Source organism: Nycticebus coucang, chromosome 22 (assembly GCF_027406575.1).
Source record: "Nycticebus coucang isolate mNycCou1 chromosome 22, mNycCou1.pri, whole genome shotgun sequence".
NCBI classification, from domain to species: domain Eukaryota; kingdom Metazoa; phylum Chordata; class Mammalia; order Primates; family Lorisidae; genus Nycticebus; species Nycticebus coucang.
In genome coordinates, this window is record NC_069801.1 from 8,593,508 (window position 1) to 8,611,518 (window position 18,011).

Here is an 18,011-nt window from a genome sequence, read left to right on the forward strand (position 1 = left end):
CCCTCTCTCGCTAAGCCTCAAATTCCAGGTCTCACAGAAGTGAGCGGAAAGGCGGAAGGGGGCAGGGTGTGGCGTGGGCATCAGCCTGAGACATTGTGGGGCAGACTGAGAAGTGGCTCTGTTGGCCCCTTCCCTCGTCAGCATGCCCTGAGCAGAGCTGACTTTGTCTCCTTAGCAGCTTTCAGTTCCTCCCAGCCCTCGGCTGGCCTGTTTCCTTTTTGTCTGACTTGTTGACTGTGCACAAAATGCAGTTACAGAAGGTTCTAGAAATTTGGGGGCAGGAAAAGTAAGCTTCTTCCAAAGAATTAACTTCTTTTTTTCCAAGTTGTTCTGGGCTCTTCCTTCTTGCAGCACACCTGCCCAGGTGCCGTGGATTCCTGCAGCTTGGGTCCTCGTGGGCCCCCATGACTTTGTCTTCTCTTGTTTTAGTTTCAGAGCATCTCTTTACGGAAGATCCAGTTTAACTTCCCCTATTTCCGAAGCGACAGGTATGAAAGGTTAGGAATCGGTTTTCTTTTTATAAAAACAAAATGTTACCCTACTGCCAGTCAGACCTAGTACTTGCCCCACCCTGTCTCAAGTCTCCCCTGCTAGGCAGGCTGCATGTGAAACCCAGCTGTTAGAAAGTGAGGTGGGGCTGGGTGGGGTGGCTCTCACCTTTAATCCCAGCACTTTGGGAGGCCAAGGCAGAAAGGTCACTTGAAACCAGGAGTTTGAGACCAGCCTGAGAAGGAGCAAGATTCCATTTCTATAAAAATTAGAAAAATTAACCAGGCACAGTTGTATATACCTATAATCCCAACTATTTGGAAGGCTGAGGCAGGAGGATCACTTGCGCCCCAGGGTTTGAGGTTGGTGATGATGATGACCAACTATGTGATGCCCCTGCATTCTAACCCAGGCACCAGAGTAATACCCTGTGTATAAAAAAAAAAGAGGTAGGCTTTGAATTATTATTCTGGAAATAAGCAGCCCAGGACCAAGTTGACATCATGACTTTTATTTTGTCATGCCACAAGGCCTAGAAACATCCTAGGCAAATGAAAATGGTCCAAGACTGAAAACCCAATTAAGGAAGGCCGCAGACAGGCATATTACCAAGAAGGCATTTGCATTCCCAGCTGATTTACTTGGTCAGCTGCCTCCCCACCTTCTCGGTAGGCTGTCTAGCCTTGTGGATTTGTGTGGGCTTTTGACCTACACAGCTTGGAAGGCCCCTGGACTCAGAGGCCTAGTTCAGGGTTGGGGACCACCTTCTCATCTGTACATTCTTGCAAATCGTCGTTCACTTCCTCTGCATGTAACCAGCAAACACATTGACCTCAGTTTTCTGGAAGGAAGATCTGGTGGGAACATGGCTCAGCAGAGACTGCCAGCAAGCTTTGCTTTGCCTTCTGAGCTGGGGGCTGAGATTCGGGGATCATAAAGTAAGCAGGTGTCAGGAAGCTCTTGTTCCCAGCAGAGGAACTGCTGCACCTGAGGGGACTCTGATGCAGGGCACGCTTGGGGATCAGGTGAACTATCTGCGCTCTGCCGAGACTGCCTTGCCAGGGCGCTACCCTCATGTGATCCCTGACTTCTCAGAGGTCATGAGGCAGTATTCTCGCATGAGGAAGGGAGAAACTGGCATCTGTGGCCTGAGGGCTCTTTCTTGGATAAACTAATCTCTCTCTTTCTCTCCCCCCAACCCCCACTCAGGGACAAGCGAAACTTCGTGTCAGCAGGGGCAGCCGCTGGAATTGCAGCAGCATTCGGGGCCCCGATTGGGGGTACCTTGTTCACCCTGGAGGAGGGGTCATCCTTCTGGAACCAAGGGCTCACGTGGAAAGTGGTGAGGAGAGTCTTCTGTGAAAAGCATTTAGGTTGGGCGGCACCTGTGACTCAAGGAGTAGGGCGCTGGTCCCATATGCCTGAGGTGGCAGGTTCAAACCCAGCCCCAGCCAAAAAAAAAACAAAAAAAAGAAAAACATTTAGGTTTAACCACAACCCTGACAACCGAAGTGGACATCTCTTACTTAATGCATTTAATGGTAGTTTTGATGAGACTGGGAGGGTTGATTTGATTGGAAATTCCTTTGCTCTAGCGCCCGTAACCTCCAAACTATGGGCTTTCTCTCCTTTCAAGTTAGTACCCTCCCCATCCCCTAGACAGTCAACCGCAAATCACACTGCTGCTATCCTCTTTTGATGAACCAGCTAATATGAAAACGCGACACTGGGCATCATCGTAAGGCAGAAAGTGACAGGGCCTGGGCGTGAGCCTGCCGCGACCTCAGACCAGGGTGCCCTTGCCCTTGCGTTTACCCTGGCACAGCATCTGACCCACAGCAGGCTTCCAGTACCCAGGCTATCATTCAGCCTGCTTGATGAGGCCTTCTGAGACCCCTTCATTTAAATTTGTCATACTTGGTTGGGGTGTGTCGCCTGTAGTAGTTACTAAATCCCTGTACCCTGACCTAGATAGTGCAGGTCTGTGTTTAGAGCAGTGGGTTTTGGGGAGAAGGGTAGGGGAGAGTAGGATGTGCCATTGTTGAACCTCCTCATCTTCTGTCACCTGTCCCTTAGCTCTTTTGTTCCATGTCTGCCACCTTCACCCTCAACTTCTTCCGTTCTGGGGTTCAGTTTGGAAATTGGGGTTCCTTCCAGCTCCCTGGATTACTCAACTTCGGCGAATTTAAGGTACGTTTTGTCCTTTTCCCCAGGATTTCTTACTTGACCCATGAAAATTGCTCTTGGCGGTGCCTGTGGCTCAGTGGGTAGGGCGCCGGCCCCATATACCAAGGGTAATGGTTTTGAACCCGGCCCCAGCCAAACTGCAACAAAAAGTAGCCAAGCGTTGTGGTGGGCGCCTGTAGTCCCAGCTACTCGGGAGGCTGAGGCAAGAGAATCAACTAAGCCCAAGAGTTTGAGGTTGCTGTGAGCTATGATGCCACAGCACTCTACTGAGGGCAACAAAGTGAGACTCTGTCTCAAAAACAGAAGGAAAAAAAAAAGAAAATTGCTCCCTGGAGGAGCAGGGAGAAGTGAATCAGAGGGGCAGGTGCAGCTTCTAGGCCGCCCATCCAGCCCCTGCAGCCCCTTGCGTGTACTCCCGTGCCGGGTGTAAGCAGAGCTCCAGCTCGGCCCTGGCTTTGTAGAAGACAAGGCGGCCCTGGCTCTTGTTTCTGCCTCCTCTTCTGTCCCTTCTGTTCTCACAGCTGCTGTGGTTTCTCTCTCTTTCTCCCTTTCTCCTCCTCTCAGTGCTCTGACTCTGATAAAAAATGTCACCTCTGGACAGCTATGGATATGGGTTTCTTCGTCGTGATGGGTGTCATTGGGGGCCTCCTGGGAGCCATATTCAACTGCCTGAACAAAAGGCTCGCAAAGTACCGCATGCGAAACGTGCACCCGAAACCCAAGCTTGTCAGGTATCTGCAGTCTCCTCCCCTAGCCTACTTGGGCCCGAGCTTGGTGTGGGCCCGGCCATCTCTCCCGAGGAACAGATGCTTCCCACACCAGCTTTAATTTCTCGTCTAAGACTGAAAACATAAACAGGATCATGCCTCCCTTATCAGACAGATCAAAAGGCTAAGTCTGAGCTTAATTTATGTCAGAGTTGCTAGTCGACTCCCAGGTTCTCCTGGCCACAGGGACATGTCACAAAATCAGGGGGTCCCCACGACCTCCTGGGAAACTTATCACAGATTCCTCAGAGAGAGATGATGTATACACAACAGCCCACTTTATTGACACCCCATTTCTCACATACAACTGGCTGGAGTATAGCAGTGTGCACTAATAAATTCTGCATGTGTGTTGAGTGACCAGGGCTGCTGTAAATGCTCGCTGGGGAAACGAGGGTGGAGTGGAGGCAGGGTTATGTTCTTGAGTTCCTAAGACCAGGGCATCTTTTCACTGCATTCCAACAGCTGTTCTTTGCTTTCTAGAGTCTTAGAGAGCCTCTTGGTGTCTCTGGTAACCACCATGGTGGTGTTTGTGGCCTCAATGGTGTTGGGAGAATGTCGAGAGCTGTCGCCTTCAAGTCGAACCAGAAATAACTCAATCCACCTCCAGGTAACCCCAGTGCACCTGCTGCCTTTATCCTGTACCCACAAAGAAAAATCCAGAAATGTATGGCTTGCTTCTCTTTAGAGTTAATAGATGTGTTGGGTTCATCCTTCTGTACCTGCATTAGATTGCTAAAAGATGCAGAAATTTGTAGTCATCCTGTCCCCTAAGTGAGGCTGCACACCAAATGTGCTTTGTTTTTCCCACTCTCATGAACAATCCTGACCAGGTCAGAAAGGAACTCCTGTCTGTCCAGCAAGAGTAACTGAGATGGTAGCTCAGGAAGCTGACTGTTCACTTCTCCACACCCCAGTCATTCTCCCACCCCTCCATGTGTGAAGAGAGCCCGCCTGCCCAGAGGCTTCTCACCCACCGTGTTGCCTTTGTGACTGTGAGAGTCACCCTTAAGATGGAGAGAGAGGATGTTTGCAGAGGGCAACCAGCAACCCTTCTTCCTCGCATCTTCTGGTTCTTCCTGGGATTGATCTGTTTCCTCACGTGCATCCTTTCTGCATTTCTCCTTTTCCCTTCTTAGGGATGGTGCTATTTTCCAGAAGCTTTCTCTGAGAAGCAGGCCCCGTGAGGTAGGCAGTGGAGCTTACTCCACCCTGTGTTTTTGGTCCAACCCAATGGGTCTGAGACCTAGACCTCTGGTTCAGATCAGCCAGGTGTGTAGTTCCAGCCCCTAGGGCATAGGCACATGAGTTCTCAAGCACAGTCTGCCCCCCATATCTGTGGGTTCCACATCTGGATTCAACCAACCAGGGATGGAAAGCATCAGAAAAAACAAAGAATAACAGTACTGGCTTGGCGCCTGTAGCTCAGAGGCTCAGGCACCAGCCACATACACCAGAGCTGGCCTGACAAACAACAATGACCACTACAACCAAAAAATAGCCAGGTGTTGTGTCGGGTGCCTGTTGTCCCAGCTACTTGGGAAGGCTGAGGCAAGAGAATCACTTAGGCCCAAGAGTTTGAAGTTGCTGTGAGCTGTGACACCATGGCACTCTACCAAGGGCAACAAAGTGAGACTCTACTTTAAAAAAAAAAAAAGAATAACAATACTACTAAAAAATAATATGAATTTAAAAATACAGGGTAATAGCTATTTATATACCATTTACATTGTATTAGATACAAGTAATCTAGAGATGATCTGAAGTATAGTCCAACCTCTGTAAGTTGACCACACAAGAGTCTATAACAAACTGGTCAACTTAAGGAACTAGGCCTGCTGTACTGATACAAATGTGTACTTTACTTTCTTGTACAGCTTTTATTAGAGAGTATCATAAAAAGTCATCCATAATCAAAACACAGTAAAATCATACATGCAGCTTCATCCACAATCATTACATTTACTGTTTTCTCATGGCTTAGTCATTCTTGAAAAAGAGTCTTGGGTGTGGCGCCTGTGGCTCAGTGAGTAGGGCGCCGGCCCCATATGCCGAGAGTGGCGGGTTCAAACCCAGCCCCGGCCAAACTGCAACAAAAAAATAGCCAGGCGTTGTGGCGGGCGCCTGTAGTCCCAGCTGCTCGGGAGGCTGAGGCAAGAGAATCGCATAAGCCCAGGAGTTAGAGGTTGCTGTGAGCCGTGTGAGGCCACGGCACTCTACCCGAGGGCGGTACAGTGAGACTCTGTCTCTACAAAAAAAAAGAAAAGAAAAACAGTCTTGGCCTGTTTCTTGTTCTTTATAAACCTAAGTAGAGAAAGTACTCTCAACCCTGGCTATATCACTCAGCACACGTGGGCATTTTTCCGAAGCAAATTTCTTCAGCTGCATTATCAGCCACCTGGCAGCCTCTTCTTTTGGTGTCCTGCAGTTTCTGTGTCATCCTCACTTGCTCCTTCCACTGTCTCAGCTGCTTTATGCTCTTTGACTCTGGTCTGTACTTCGGTCAATGTGGCTTGGAAAGTTGCTTCTGGGTCAGGTTCATTACAGGTTCCCACCTCATCGTCCATTCCAACAAAATCTTCAAAACCCGCTCCTGTGAGTTCAGCCATGGGAGATGGACTGCCTGATGGGCCCAAAACATCATGCTCTTGGGCTGTGACAAATCCAGCTTTCTTGAAGCACTTCTGTATCATTTCTGGCTGAACTTTATTCCAAGCAGAACTGATCCAGAGGACAGCACCTAGAGGGTTAACTGATGCAGCGGATGAAGTTGCTCCACAGGCGGACCACAGGTTTGTGTTCAGTAACAACGCACTGTGGGAGCTGGGTTCAGTAGTGCATCTTAAATGTTTAATGACGTGGTCAGCGGTTCTCAACCTGTGGGTCGCAACCCCTTTGTAACAATGAAAATGCATCACGGCTTTAGGAAGGATGAGAACCACTGGACTTGGTCAAGCCATTAGATTTTGAGGTTGTGTTTGGAGGCAGAGATTTCAGTGTCATGTTTGTGAGATGATTCACTCGTGGGTGGCTAGGACAATTTTGTCTACTCGGTGGAATAGACTGTTTAGTCTTCATTTCTGGGTTGACACCCCTTACCCACTCCTCAAATAGGACACCGTGTGCATTTGTTTGATCTCCAAGTGATGGGAGGTCTTCGGGCTTCGGGTTCTTGAGTACAGGTGGCTTTGCTGATTTCCCAATCTCCAAGGGCTTTAGTTCCTCTCCGGTTGAGCCAACACAAAGCAGAAGTGTGAAACGTTGTTTGGGAAGTTTCCTGTTGTTACGTTCTGGCAGGCATCACCTTGAAAGAGTCCACACTCATCAACATTAAGACGTCATCTTTGAAGCCTCTTGCAAAGTCCAGGAACTTTTTGATGAACTCTTCCCCAACTTCTGCTGGAGCTTCTTTGGATCCACCACACAAGACTTTCTGGGAGATCTCATGTTGCCAGTTAAATTTCTTGAGCCAACCACTTGGTGCTTGGAAATCTTCCACCTCTCATTCCTATGCAAATTTTTTAGCAACTTCTTGGATCATTGGCTCAGAGATGTAGGTGTTAGTTTAGCCATTTTGTTTGAGATAGCTTAATGGGTCTTCACAGAATTCATTGAGGGCAGTTTTCCTCCTTTTCCACTGTAGGTCTCTGCTTTCCTTGCTGTATCTCTCCAACACTCACGTTGACATTTGTGGATGTTACTAACTATGGTCTTACTAACACCAAAATGTTCTTCTGTCTTCGGTTGCTGCTTTCCAGCTTTTTCCTTCAGTGTCAGTTTTTTTTCTTTTTGAGACAGAGTCTTACTGTGTCGCCCTCTGTAGAATGCCATGGCATCAGAGCTCACAGCAACCTCAAACTCTTGGGCTTAAGTGATTCTTCTGCCTCAGCCTCCCATATGGCTGGCCGCCCACCACAAAGCCCAGCAATTTTTTGATTATAGTTGTTGTTTGGCAGGCCTGGGCTGGGCTTGAACCTGCCAGCTCTGGTGTATGTGGCTGGCACCCTAGCCGCTTGAGCTACAGGCACTGAGCCTCAATGTCAGTTCTTTTGAGTTCTTGCCTTTGGGCCATCGTATCTCAATTAACTGTAAACTTTTTCACTAATTGTATGGTGTACCTACAATTCAGATCAGTCCATCACATTGAAAAAATCTTCCACAACACATGATAAACTTCAGAACCTTAGGCCTAATCCCGCCCGTGATAATGATAAAACGTGAAAAAAGAACTTACAGAAAAGAAAAGCTAGTACAACTAAGGGGCAAAGCCCATACCTACCTTGTGGAGTGGAGCAGACTCAACTGGTCAAATTATAGAGGGTAAATTAATATTGTGTGTCACAGTCTAAGTGGTTAAGATGCAGCTTAAGAGGTGGTCAATAGATAGAGGTCAGTTTTTGTCCAGTCTATGAAAATTAGGTCAACTTTAGGAGGTGGTAAGTGTAGGGAGATGGTCCACTGGGGAGGTCCTTCTGCACATGGGAGGATGTACGTAGATTATATGCAAATATTGTAGCATTTTATATCCAGGACTTGAGCATCTGAGGATTTTGCCTCTACCGGAGGTCCTGGATCTAGTCTCCCACGGATACCAAGGGATGGCTGTACTCTGTCTTCATGTGGCTTCTAAGTAGCCACTTGAACCTTGGATCTCTCAGAGGCCCTTCGAGGAACCCTTGTCTTGCAGGGCTACCTCTCCAGCGTCCCCATGAGCAGTCTGTGAACAGCTAGGTTGTATTAGATAGGAGTCAGCAGACTGTGCCACGGGCCAAATCTGGCCTTTGGCCACTGCTTATTTTTATGTAGCCTCAAGCTAAGAATAGTTTTTATATTTTTAAAGGATTGGGGGAAAGTATGCCACAGAGACTGTATGTGGCTGGCAAAGTTTAAAATATTTACTATCTGGCTTTTTATGGAAAATCTACTGACCCCTCTTACTAGTTATTCCCAAGGCCAGCTCAGTACCAGACCAGCAGTTTCCGAAATGTGCTCTGTTGTTGAATATTGATAGATATATTTCAAAAACAAACAAAATTATATGATCAAATGGGTTAAGCAAAATTAAATAAGTTTCTTTAATTCAGGGTTCCCTAAAGTCTTTCTTCCAGTACGCCTTACGAATGTGTGGCATATTTGTGTGTCAGATGGTCCACAGAGCACATAAATGACTTTATTCAGTCCTTACCACCGCCGTGCTGGCCAGTAGTAGTATCCGTCCCCATTTTACAGAGGAGAAAACTGAGGCAAAGTGAGGTCTTAACCAGGATTACTCAGGTGATAATATGCAGCGTGGGGTAGTAGATTTTACTCCCATTTTACAGATGAGGAAACTAAAACAGCGCAAAATGGAATACCTTTTCAAGGTTACTAAGAAGTGGCAGAACAGAGTCAATGCCATCTAATTTTGGAGCCTGTGCCCTGCTTTTAGCAGAAATACTCATTTCCAGAAATTGCTATGATGCGGCTGAATGCAGCACTGTTTGCAGAGCCTTCAGTCTGCGGTTCCTCCAGACCGTTGGGGAGGTGCCGCATGTGCTGGTTATTAAGCTGTTAGCTCAGCCTGTCCTCAGTTGCTCTCTGCCCTCTCTACCCTATTCTGCTGTGCTGGGCTCTCCACACAAATCCTCCTTGCTGGACTTTGCCAGGAGGGGAGCACTGTCCTGATTCCTACCACAGACTGCGTCTGGCTGTATTATCAGCCAGGTTCACTTGGTGGGGTCACACAGACCATCACCTCACCTGCTATTGTTATAATGTCCCCATAAGGACGTCACTACAGCATCAGTAGAATTGAATCCAGGAGAAACTCCTGTCCTTGACTGATGGTCACAACACTCTATTCACATGTATGTGACAGGTGAGAAGTACAATACTTGTACTAGTGTGCACCATTACCTAGAAAACAAATGTCATAGCTGAGATCCCTTCGCCCCCTCCTGAGAACCTCTCCCTCATCTTCGCACAGAGAATGATGGCAGGAACAGGAGTGTAGCAATTACTGTTCACCAGACGGGGTTCGGGAGGAGAGGCAGCTGGGACATGGGGCCTGCTCCCCAGGCCTTGTGTGGAGGTCATTTTCATTTGGCAGCAAATTCAGGGCAAAGGCATTTGGAACAAAGTCGGGGCTTCAGGTCAAGTGGTGTCCTGGACTCTTCTTCCCAAACACTTGTTTGTCACCTGCCCCTCTTCCCACAGTCCCTGGGGCTCTCAGGCCGGGGCTCTGGCAGCATCACTACGGTGTCGGCACCAGGAGAGGCAGTGGAGCCTCAGGGTTGCAGTGACATTTTCATTATGAGTGTGGATGGACAAAGGCTTGTCTGGAGTCTTTGGTATTTATATTCAGATTGCACAGAATACAATATCCCAGCTGGCTGCTATTGGCCTAGATTAGATTTTTGCCGCCTGTTTTAATTTATGAGGAAAGCTATTCAGCCATCTTTTTTCTGTCCCAGCTGCAGACATCCTGCCTGAAGACTCAAGGTCAGGTGCTCTTTTACTGACTTTTTGATTTCTGCTCTTAGATGGCAACAGAAGATGTGAATTCAAGTACCAAGACGTTTTTTTGTCCCAACGATACCTATAATGACATGGCCACGCTCTTCTTCAATCCCCAGGAGTCTGCCATCCTCCAGCTCTTCCACCAGGACGGTGGGTACCTCCCCATGCTGTAGCCATTCCTGGGTGCTTTTGTCTCCGGCACAGCCAGGCTGACCCTGCATTCTGAGCAGGAACAGGCTTCCCCTTTGTTCAGTGACAGCAACCCAGACGAAATATTGCTGTCTGCCTCCAGGGTTGGAAGGGGAGCTGGTTGGGGTATAGAAGGACCTGTAGGAGCCCGGTGGGCCTCGGCAGGCGTCAGGTAGTGGGACGTAGCCGGTTCTTGCCTTGCAGGTACTTTCAGCCCCGTCACTTTGGCCTTGTTCTTCGTCCTCTATTTCTTGCTTGCATGTTGGACTTATGGCATTTCTGTTCCAAGTGGCCTTTTTGTGCCCATTCTGCTGTGTGGAGCAGCTTATGGACGATTAGTTGCCAATCTCCTAAAAAGGTACTCTGTGTGTGTGCGTGTGTACACATCATGCCAACTGTATGCCCTCTCGCGTGTGTGTGTACACATGCATGCCAACTGTATGCCCTCTCCGTACCTCCCACCCCCAGCTCGCCAACGTGATTCTAAGCCGTGTTCTTGGTTTTGTTCTTCACCAGCTACATTGGATTGGGCCACATCTACTCAGGGACCTTTGCCCTGATTGGTGCCGCAGCTCTTTTGGGTGGGGTTGTCCGTATGACCATCAGTCTCACAGTCATCCTGATCGAGTCTACTAACGAGATCACGTATGGGCTTCCCATCATGATCACCCTGATGGTGAGTGCTTCCCCTCTAGGCTTCTTTCGGGCTGAGGGCCAAGGTCACCCCAGAGGGCCTATTTTCAGATCTTCACTTTGTGTTTCAGGTGGCCAAGTGGATAGGGGACTATTTCAATAAGGGCATTTATGATATCCACGTGGGCCTGCGAGGTGTGCCGCTTCTGGAGTGGGAAACTGAGGTGGAAATGGATAAGTAAGGCCCTGATTTTTCTCACGTCCTAGCTTCAGAATTTGTAAGCTCTGGCCTATTGGTATCAGGGTAGGAAGTGTAACTGCTATTTCTTTTTTTTATTTTTTATTTTTTTATTTGAGACAGAGTCTTATTATGTCACCCTCAGTAGAGCGCTGTGGCATCACAGCTCATAGTAACATCAAACTCTTGGGCTTAAGCAATTCTCTTGCCTCAGCCTCCCGAGTAGCTGGGACTGCAGGTGTCTGCCACAATCCCCAGCTATTTTTTTTGTTGCAGTTTAGCTGGCCTGGGCCGGGTTCAAACCCACCACCCTCAGTGTATGTGGCTGGCATCGTAACCACTGTGCTATGGGTGCCAAGCCAATAACTGGTATTTCTTGGACTGAAAGACATAGCCTATCTAGAGCTTAGGAGGAGGGGAGGGACAGAGGGGCATAGTGGGGGCTGCAGGAGGCAAGGCCATTCCATGATTATGTTGGGCTCCTGGAACATTCTCGTTAGCTATGATGTGAGGCCTCTGCCTTGAGTCTGTGATATGAGTGATTATTTAAGGCTACACTAAACCCCAGGAGTGAGAACTGGTAGTTTCATATGTGCCTAACTAAATGTCATCCTGTCAGCAGTGACTGTCCTGGGCATAATCTCCTGATAACCTGCCTAATAATCCACAGAGACTTGGGGCTCCCTGTGTCTGGGTGTCAGGCAAGGCCCACACAGGCTGGCGCAGAGGCCAGCGGGCCTCTCTGTAAAGGGCCAGAGGGTTGATTATTTTCCGCCTTCCAGGCCACGTGGTCTCTGTTACCACTCAACTTCACCTTTGCAGCAGAGAACTGAACGTGGCTGGAGCTGCCCTGTGGGCCTTGGTTTGCCATCCGAGATCTAAAGGAGGACCTAAACATTTTTAAAGTTCTAGTAGCAGTGTTAGCAATTCAGCGGGGACACGTGGCATGTGCTACAGGATGCTGGGAAGGGGATCGCCAACCCCCAGGGCAAACAGATGGGGTTCATGGGGAGGGAATGTTGCCACTAAGCTGAAGGAGGAGCAAAGGCCCCCCAGCATGACAAAGAGGGGAAGGACGTTCTGGGCATGAGGAACAGCATGTGTGGAGAGGATAGAAGTACAGAGGAAGGCACTGGCTTTAAGGAACCCCGAGAGGTCTCGGCAGTGATGGAGGACCAGCATGGCCACAGGGCACCCAGGGGCCCACGGGCTCCGTCCTGAGGCTGGTGGGTTCCCTGCCCGCAGACTGAGAGCCAGTGACATCATGGAGCCCAACTTGACCTACGTCTACCCGCACACCCGCATCCAGTCTCTGGTCAGCATCCTACGTACCACGGTCCACCACGCCTTCCCGGTGGTCACAGAGAACCGGGGCAATGAGAAGGAGTTCATGAAGGGCAACCAGCTCATCAGTAACAACATCAAGTTCAAGGTAAAGGAGACGGCCCTGAGCGGAAAGGTGGGTGCTTGCACTGTGAGTGTGGGCCACGGCCCCCTGGCTAGAGTGGACTTGGGGGTCTCTAAAGGGAAATCAGCACTGTTCTTATTATGTGTGACATTAAATACAGACATGACAGGGAGGATGGGCTTCATTAGGCCATTAAGATTTATGTTCATGGGTGGTGCCTGTGGTTCAAAGGAGTAGGGCACCAACCCCATATGCTGGAGGTGGTGGGTTCAAACCCAGCCACGGCCAAAAACTGCAAAAAAAAAAAAAAAAAAAGATTTATGTTCATTATTGCCACAGTAAACAAATAGACAGGCTTTTTTTTTTTTGAGACCATGTCTCACTCTGTCATCCTGAGTAGAGTACTGTGGCATCATAGCTCACAGCAACCTGAAACTCTTGGGCTCAAGTGATCCTCCTGTCTCAGCCTCCTGAGTAGCTGGGACTACAGGTACACACCACAGTGCCCACCTAATTTTTCTATTTTTTAAGAGAAATATGGTCTTGTTCTTGTTCAGGCTGGTCTCGAACTCCTGAGCTCAAGGTGTCCTCCTGTCTTGGCCTCTTGGCCTCTCAGAGTGCTAGGATTACAGGCCTGAGCCACCAGACTATTTTTTAAGTCAACAGATTTAATTATTTATTATTTATCCTTAGGGAGGGTTCTATAGTTGCCATAACAGAAATAGACTTTTACCTATTTAAGAAAGGGGGATTAAAAAACTAAGTGGTAGCTCCAGGACTGACAGGGAAGGCAGAGAGCCAGAGCCGGGTGCAGAGGGGATGTGTCTTACAACTCCCTTCAGGGAGCCAGGGGTCGTGCAGTGCTGTTCTCTGTCCTTGGGTCCCTCTGGATCAAATCCCGGGAGAGGGAGAATCCCGTCGCTCACTCAGGTGGCACTACCCACCTCATGGGTTTGGGGGTGGTCACGATTGACAGTCCTACCAAGACAGGACTAGGAGGGCATGTTCCCCTCTGGAGAGTTGAGGGGCTCTCCCCAAGTCAGTGGAGTGGGGATGCTGGGCCAACAGGAGCTGTGGGGTCTGCAGCCCAGTCCTAGGGCTGTAGCTCCACCAGACCACAGCCCCTGTGAGAATTCCTTGCGGTCCCTGCCTGCAATCGGTCTGTCCATGTGCAGTGACCCAGAAGCCTCTACCATCGTCACTCCCCCACCTCCCACCCCAATCTGCAGAAATCCAGCATCCTCACCCGAGCCGGTGAGCAGCGCAAGCGTAGCCAGTCCATGAAGTCTTACCCCTCGAGCGAGCTGCGGAACATGTGTGATGAGCACATTGCCTCCGAGGACCCAGGGGAGAAGGAGGACCTCCTGCAGCAGATGCTGGAGAGGAGGTGGGTGCAGCAGCTGCACCATCGCTGCCTGCGGGTCCCAGTGGAAGCAACCTCTAGCTCAGATGTTGTGAGGCAGCTCCTGAGTTTCTTGGGAATTTGGGGAGTGGGTTGGGGACACGGTCCTGCCGAGGGCATCCCAGGCAGCATCTGGTTTTTGTGCAACAGATACACTCCCTACCCCAACCTATACCCTGACCAGTCCCCGAGTGAAGACTGGACCATGGAGGAACGCTTCCGCCCTCTGACCTTTCACGGTCTGATCCTTCGGTCGCAGCTTGTTACCCTGCTTGTCCGAGGAGTTTGTTACTCTGAAAGTCAGTCGGTAAGCCTCTCTTACTAGCAGCAGGATCCTGGAAGGCAGAAAGGTGATAGGAACACAGTCCCTGCACTTTAGGGAAAGAGATGTGGGGTTTTGTGGGGTTTTCACGTGTCAATGGCTGCCATTGTGTGGAGTGGCATGCGCAGCCTTATGGCTCTTCTGCAGCTGTGTATGTCTCCAGGTGACGCCCAGCAAGGGGACACAGTGCAGGGAGGAGAACATGAGTCCCTCCAGGTGGTCTTCACTTTGTCTCTGCACCATGTGCTGTGTGCTCTGCTCTGCAGGCTTTTAATCCAATTCCTATATTCTAATTTTTGTAATGAATGAACTTTCATGTATTATCAAAAAAATACCGTTCTTCCTGTCTGGTCCACTGCAGTTCTATTCCTCCCTTGGTTTTGCCTTTTTTTTTTTTTTTACGACAGTTTCTCACTCTGTTGCCCAGGCTAGAGTATTGTACCATCACCCTGGCTCATAGCAACCTCAAACTCGTGGGCTCAAGCAATCCTCTGGCTTCAGTGTCCTGAGTAGCTGGGACTACAGGCGCCTGCCACAATGCCCAGCTAGATTTCCTATTTTTAATAGAGACAGGGTCTCTTGCTCAGACAGGTCTCAAACTCCTGACCTTGAGGGATCATCCTGCTCAGCTTCTCAGAGTGCTGGGATTATAGGCTTGAGGACCTGGCTTCTTGTTTGTTTTTAGAGATGAGCAGGGATGCACAAGGTGTGCTTGGAGTAGTCCCTGAGGCCCAAGCCCTTCTCACTCTCACGCACATTGTCTCCTTAGAAGGAGATGGACAAAGTCACCCAAAGATCTCATTTCTAAAGGCCTCTCTTGGTTAGGGTCTGGGCTCTTGAGAGGTTGGCCTGAAGTCAGTGACCCATGGTCCAGTTGGCCTACAGGAGAGCTGTTAACATAGGGTGAGGCGCAGGCAGCCTGGCTGGAGGGGGTGGAAGGTGCATGCAGCACAAGGGCACAAGTCCAGAGTGCATGTCGGATCTCGGAGGCCCTTCCTGGATTGGGGCGAGGTGGAGGGGAGGGTGCTGCCTGTGGGCAGTGGATGGCAGGATGGGGAAAGCCATGTAAAGTTCAGGGTGTGTGGAGTGGAGCTGGGGAGGAAGGTGCTGCTACAGGGGAGCAGCAGTGAGAACTGAGGGAAGGTGCAGGAGAAACTGGAGTGGAGGGAGAGTGGCAAAGCCAGTGCTGCTCTCCACGGCTGCTGCAGCAAATAGTCATAAACTAGATGGCTTGAAACTACAAGTTTATTGTTTCACAGTTCGAGGCCAGAAGTACAAAATCCAGGTGTCACCAGGGCCATGCTCTGAGGGCTTAGGAGAGGCTGTCCTTGCTGCTTCCTAGCTCACAGGGGTCACCTGCACCGTTGGCACTCTTCGGCTATAAGACAGGTCACTCCAGCTTTGCCTCCTATGTCATGTGGTATTCTCCCTGTGTGTCCTCTCCCCTTTTGTACAGACACTTGTTGTTGCATTTCAGGCCCACCCTAATCCCACGTGACCTCATTTTGATTTGAGTCCATCTGCAGAGACCCTGTTTCCAGTGAGGCAGCATTCATAGGTACCAGGGCTTAGGGCTTGCTGTGTCTTTTGGGAGATTCAGTTCAACCCATTCTCAATCAGACTTCAAAGTAATGGATCTTGCAGATGAGAAAGGGAACTTCAGAGCATTTAGGGTATGTAAGGGTGGCACCACTAGGGACTGGCCGAGGACTGGCTTTGGGAGGAGATGCCTCACTCCGGAGCGCCCTCTGCTGGCCCTTGCTCTGCACCGCCGTGGGGGCGTGGCTAGTCGGAATCCGACTTAAAGGGGGAGGGGCTCTAAAGGTGACCCTGCCAGCCGCTGCTGCTCTGAGCAAGGACAGCGTCTTGGTTGTTCTGGTTGGAATTGTAGAGCGCCAACCAGCCCCGCCTTTCCTATGCCGAGATGGCCGAGGATTACCCGAGGTACCCCGACATCCACGACCTGGACCTGACGCTGCTGAACCCGCGGATGATTGTGGTGAGAAGGGCTGGCCCCACCCCCACCTACCGTGCACGGAATGCGCCTATCCGTGCCGTTGGCGGCTCAGGCTGCAGGTGACGTATACTGTCTCTCCTGCAGGATGTCACCCCGTACATGAACCCTTCGCCCTTCACCGTCTCACCCAACACCCACGTCTCCCAAGTCTTCAACCTGTTCAGAACGATGGGCCTGCGCCACTTGCCTGTGGTGAATGCGATGGGAGAGGTGAGGCTGTGTCTGGGTGGAGGACAGAGGAGCCGGGCCCCTGCCCTCACCTTTGAGAAAAGACCTTGTGAACACTCTTTGGGTGGGGTCGGGGTGGCTCTCAGCAGGAGCTGGCCCAGGCCAAGTGGCTTCGAAAACTCTCCACCTTGATCTCCCGTGTGTTTGGGACCCTGTCCCCTGTCTAGTCGGTAGGTGGCGCCACTGTTCCAGCGGCCTTCCTTTGCCCGGCGGAGCGGGCAGCAGGGCAGTCTTTTCTCTGACGTGTGTCTTCTGGCTCCTGACTTCTCTGCATTGGTCTGTTATGAAGATTCATAGCATTAAATGAGAGAATTTCAAGCAAAATAATTTGAGTTTTACAAAGATACAACATCCAGTGATTATAATGGTAGAATTTTCATTTCTTCTTTTTAGAATTTAATTATTTTCTTATGCAAAATTGTTGTAGAGTATCTGACAATATAGATGAACCAAAAACAAAATCCGGAAGCCCTCGTCCCTGCCCTGCAGAGCTAGCCACAGCACCAGCTTCTCCAGGCCCTTACAGCCCTCTGTGGGCCCATCATAACCCAACGCCACACAGCGCCCTCAGACACAGGTCTAGTCGCAGTAAACGGCACAGTTTCTTGAAACAGAACTGCCGGCCACACTGACAAGTTCTAACACATCTTAGAATATACCTTTGGGCTGCCCAACAGCAGTGACAAGCGGGAGCTACTATATTGGACTGAGACAAGTGACTTGTAGGTCATTTGGGCAAGGTGGTGAGTATAAGATGCAGCAGGGGTCAGACCTCAGAACCGTTCAGGGGCCCCACCTCCTGCACACGTCTGGGGAGCAGGCTGGGTGTGGTGGGAGCTGGGCTCGTGCCTGTTTAAGAATGTTCCTGTTGAGATGTTAGCCGGCCCAGCCCTCTTTTGGAGCTAAGCGTGTCCCCTTGGCCTCCAGTTTACAAGCCCTGCTTATCTGTTTGTCCTGGTCATGCTGTGTCTGGCTCTGCCCTGGTCCTCTCTCTCTCCATGTCCTGTGACAAACTGGTAGGCTGGCTCTTCTCAACCCTGTTGTTGCCAGTGGATTTTATCCTGGCTGGTGACTTGGGCCTTTCTCTTCTTGTCTTAGATCGTTGGGATCATTACACGGCACAACCTGACATATGAATTTCTGCAGGCCCGACTGAGGCAGCATTACCATACCATGTGACCAGCCTGCCCAGGGCTGCCTGGGGCCGCAGCTTGCTCTCACTCCGGCCGGCATAGGTGGCTGAGATTGTTCCAGGGCATGGAAGATTCCTAGTCACCCTCTCTCTCAGAAAACCTACAGTCATTCAACACTTTGCTGGTCAGAGAACCTGGTGTTGGTTTAGAATCATCAGCATTTGAACTTCCTTCACTTCCTCAGCAAGTATCTTCCCATCTCCTACTCCCTGTGTTCCTGCCATCTGGGGTCAGAACAGGCTACCCTATTCTCTACTAGGGTCAGGATCAGAGGTGGAAATCAGGCGAACTTCAAGCAGTGTACCTTTCCCATCTGAGAACCCAGCTGTACCTTAAGTGTATGGAATGGACTTTGGCCAAGGCAGACACTGGGGGTGGGGAGGGGAGGGGTGCCTGTTGCAAAATTCAGCTAATGACTAAATTTAGAAATTGAACACTGA

General features: G+C 50.0%; 1 protein-coding gene across 8 annotated transcripts in view; it reads left to right on the plus strand.

The window, feature by feature from the left end:
* The window catches only part of CLCN6 (chloride voltage-gated channel 6), a 39,319-nt gene extending 21,657 nt beyond the window's left edge, over nucleotides 1–17,662 (plus strand). For 4 of the 8 annotated variants that reach the window (XM_053575644.1, XM_053575651.1, XM_053575650.1 and 1 more), the window contains 15 exons: nucleotides 430–497; nucleotides 1,699–1,831; nucleotides 2,566–2,679; nucleotides 3,241–3,407; nucleotides 3,927–4,053; nucleotides 9,965–10,091; nucleotides 10,335–10,488; nucleotides 10,647–10,806; nucleotides 10,895–11,001; nucleotides 12,247–12,460; nucleotides 13,639–13,796; nucleotides 13,962–14,118; nucleotides 16,025–16,132; nucleotides 16,235–16,360; nucleotides 17,477–17,662. In XM_053575644.1, the coding sequence (XP_053431619.1) occupies nucleotides 430–497; nucleotides 1,699–1,831; nucleotides 2,566–2,679; nucleotides 3,241–3,407; nucleotides 3,927–4,053; nucleotides 9,965–10,091; nucleotides 10,335–10,488; nucleotides 10,647–10,806; nucleotides 10,895–11,001; nucleotides 12,247–12,460; nucleotides 13,639–13,796; nucleotides 13,962–14,118; nucleotides 16,025–16,132; nucleotides 16,235–16,360; nucleotides 17,477–17,557 (2,001 nt within the window). In that variant the 3' untranslated portion in view covers nucleotides 17,558–17,662. The remainder of the gene's footprint in view (nucleotides 1–429; nucleotides 498–1,698; nucleotides 1,832–2,565; nucleotides 2,680–3,240; nucleotides 3,408–3,926; nucleotides 4,054–9,964; nucleotides 10,092–10,334; nucleotides 10,489–10,646; nucleotides 10,807–10,894; nucleotides 11,002–12,246; nucleotides 12,461–13,638; nucleotides 13,797–13,961; nucleotides 14,119–16,024; nucleotides 16,133–16,234; nucleotides 16,361–17,476) is intronic. The other 4 variants (XM_053575647.1, XM_053575646.1, XM_053575645.1 and 1 more) reach the window with 4 other exon arrangements.
* The last annotated feature ends 349 nt before the right edge of the window (nucleotides 17,663–18,011 follow it).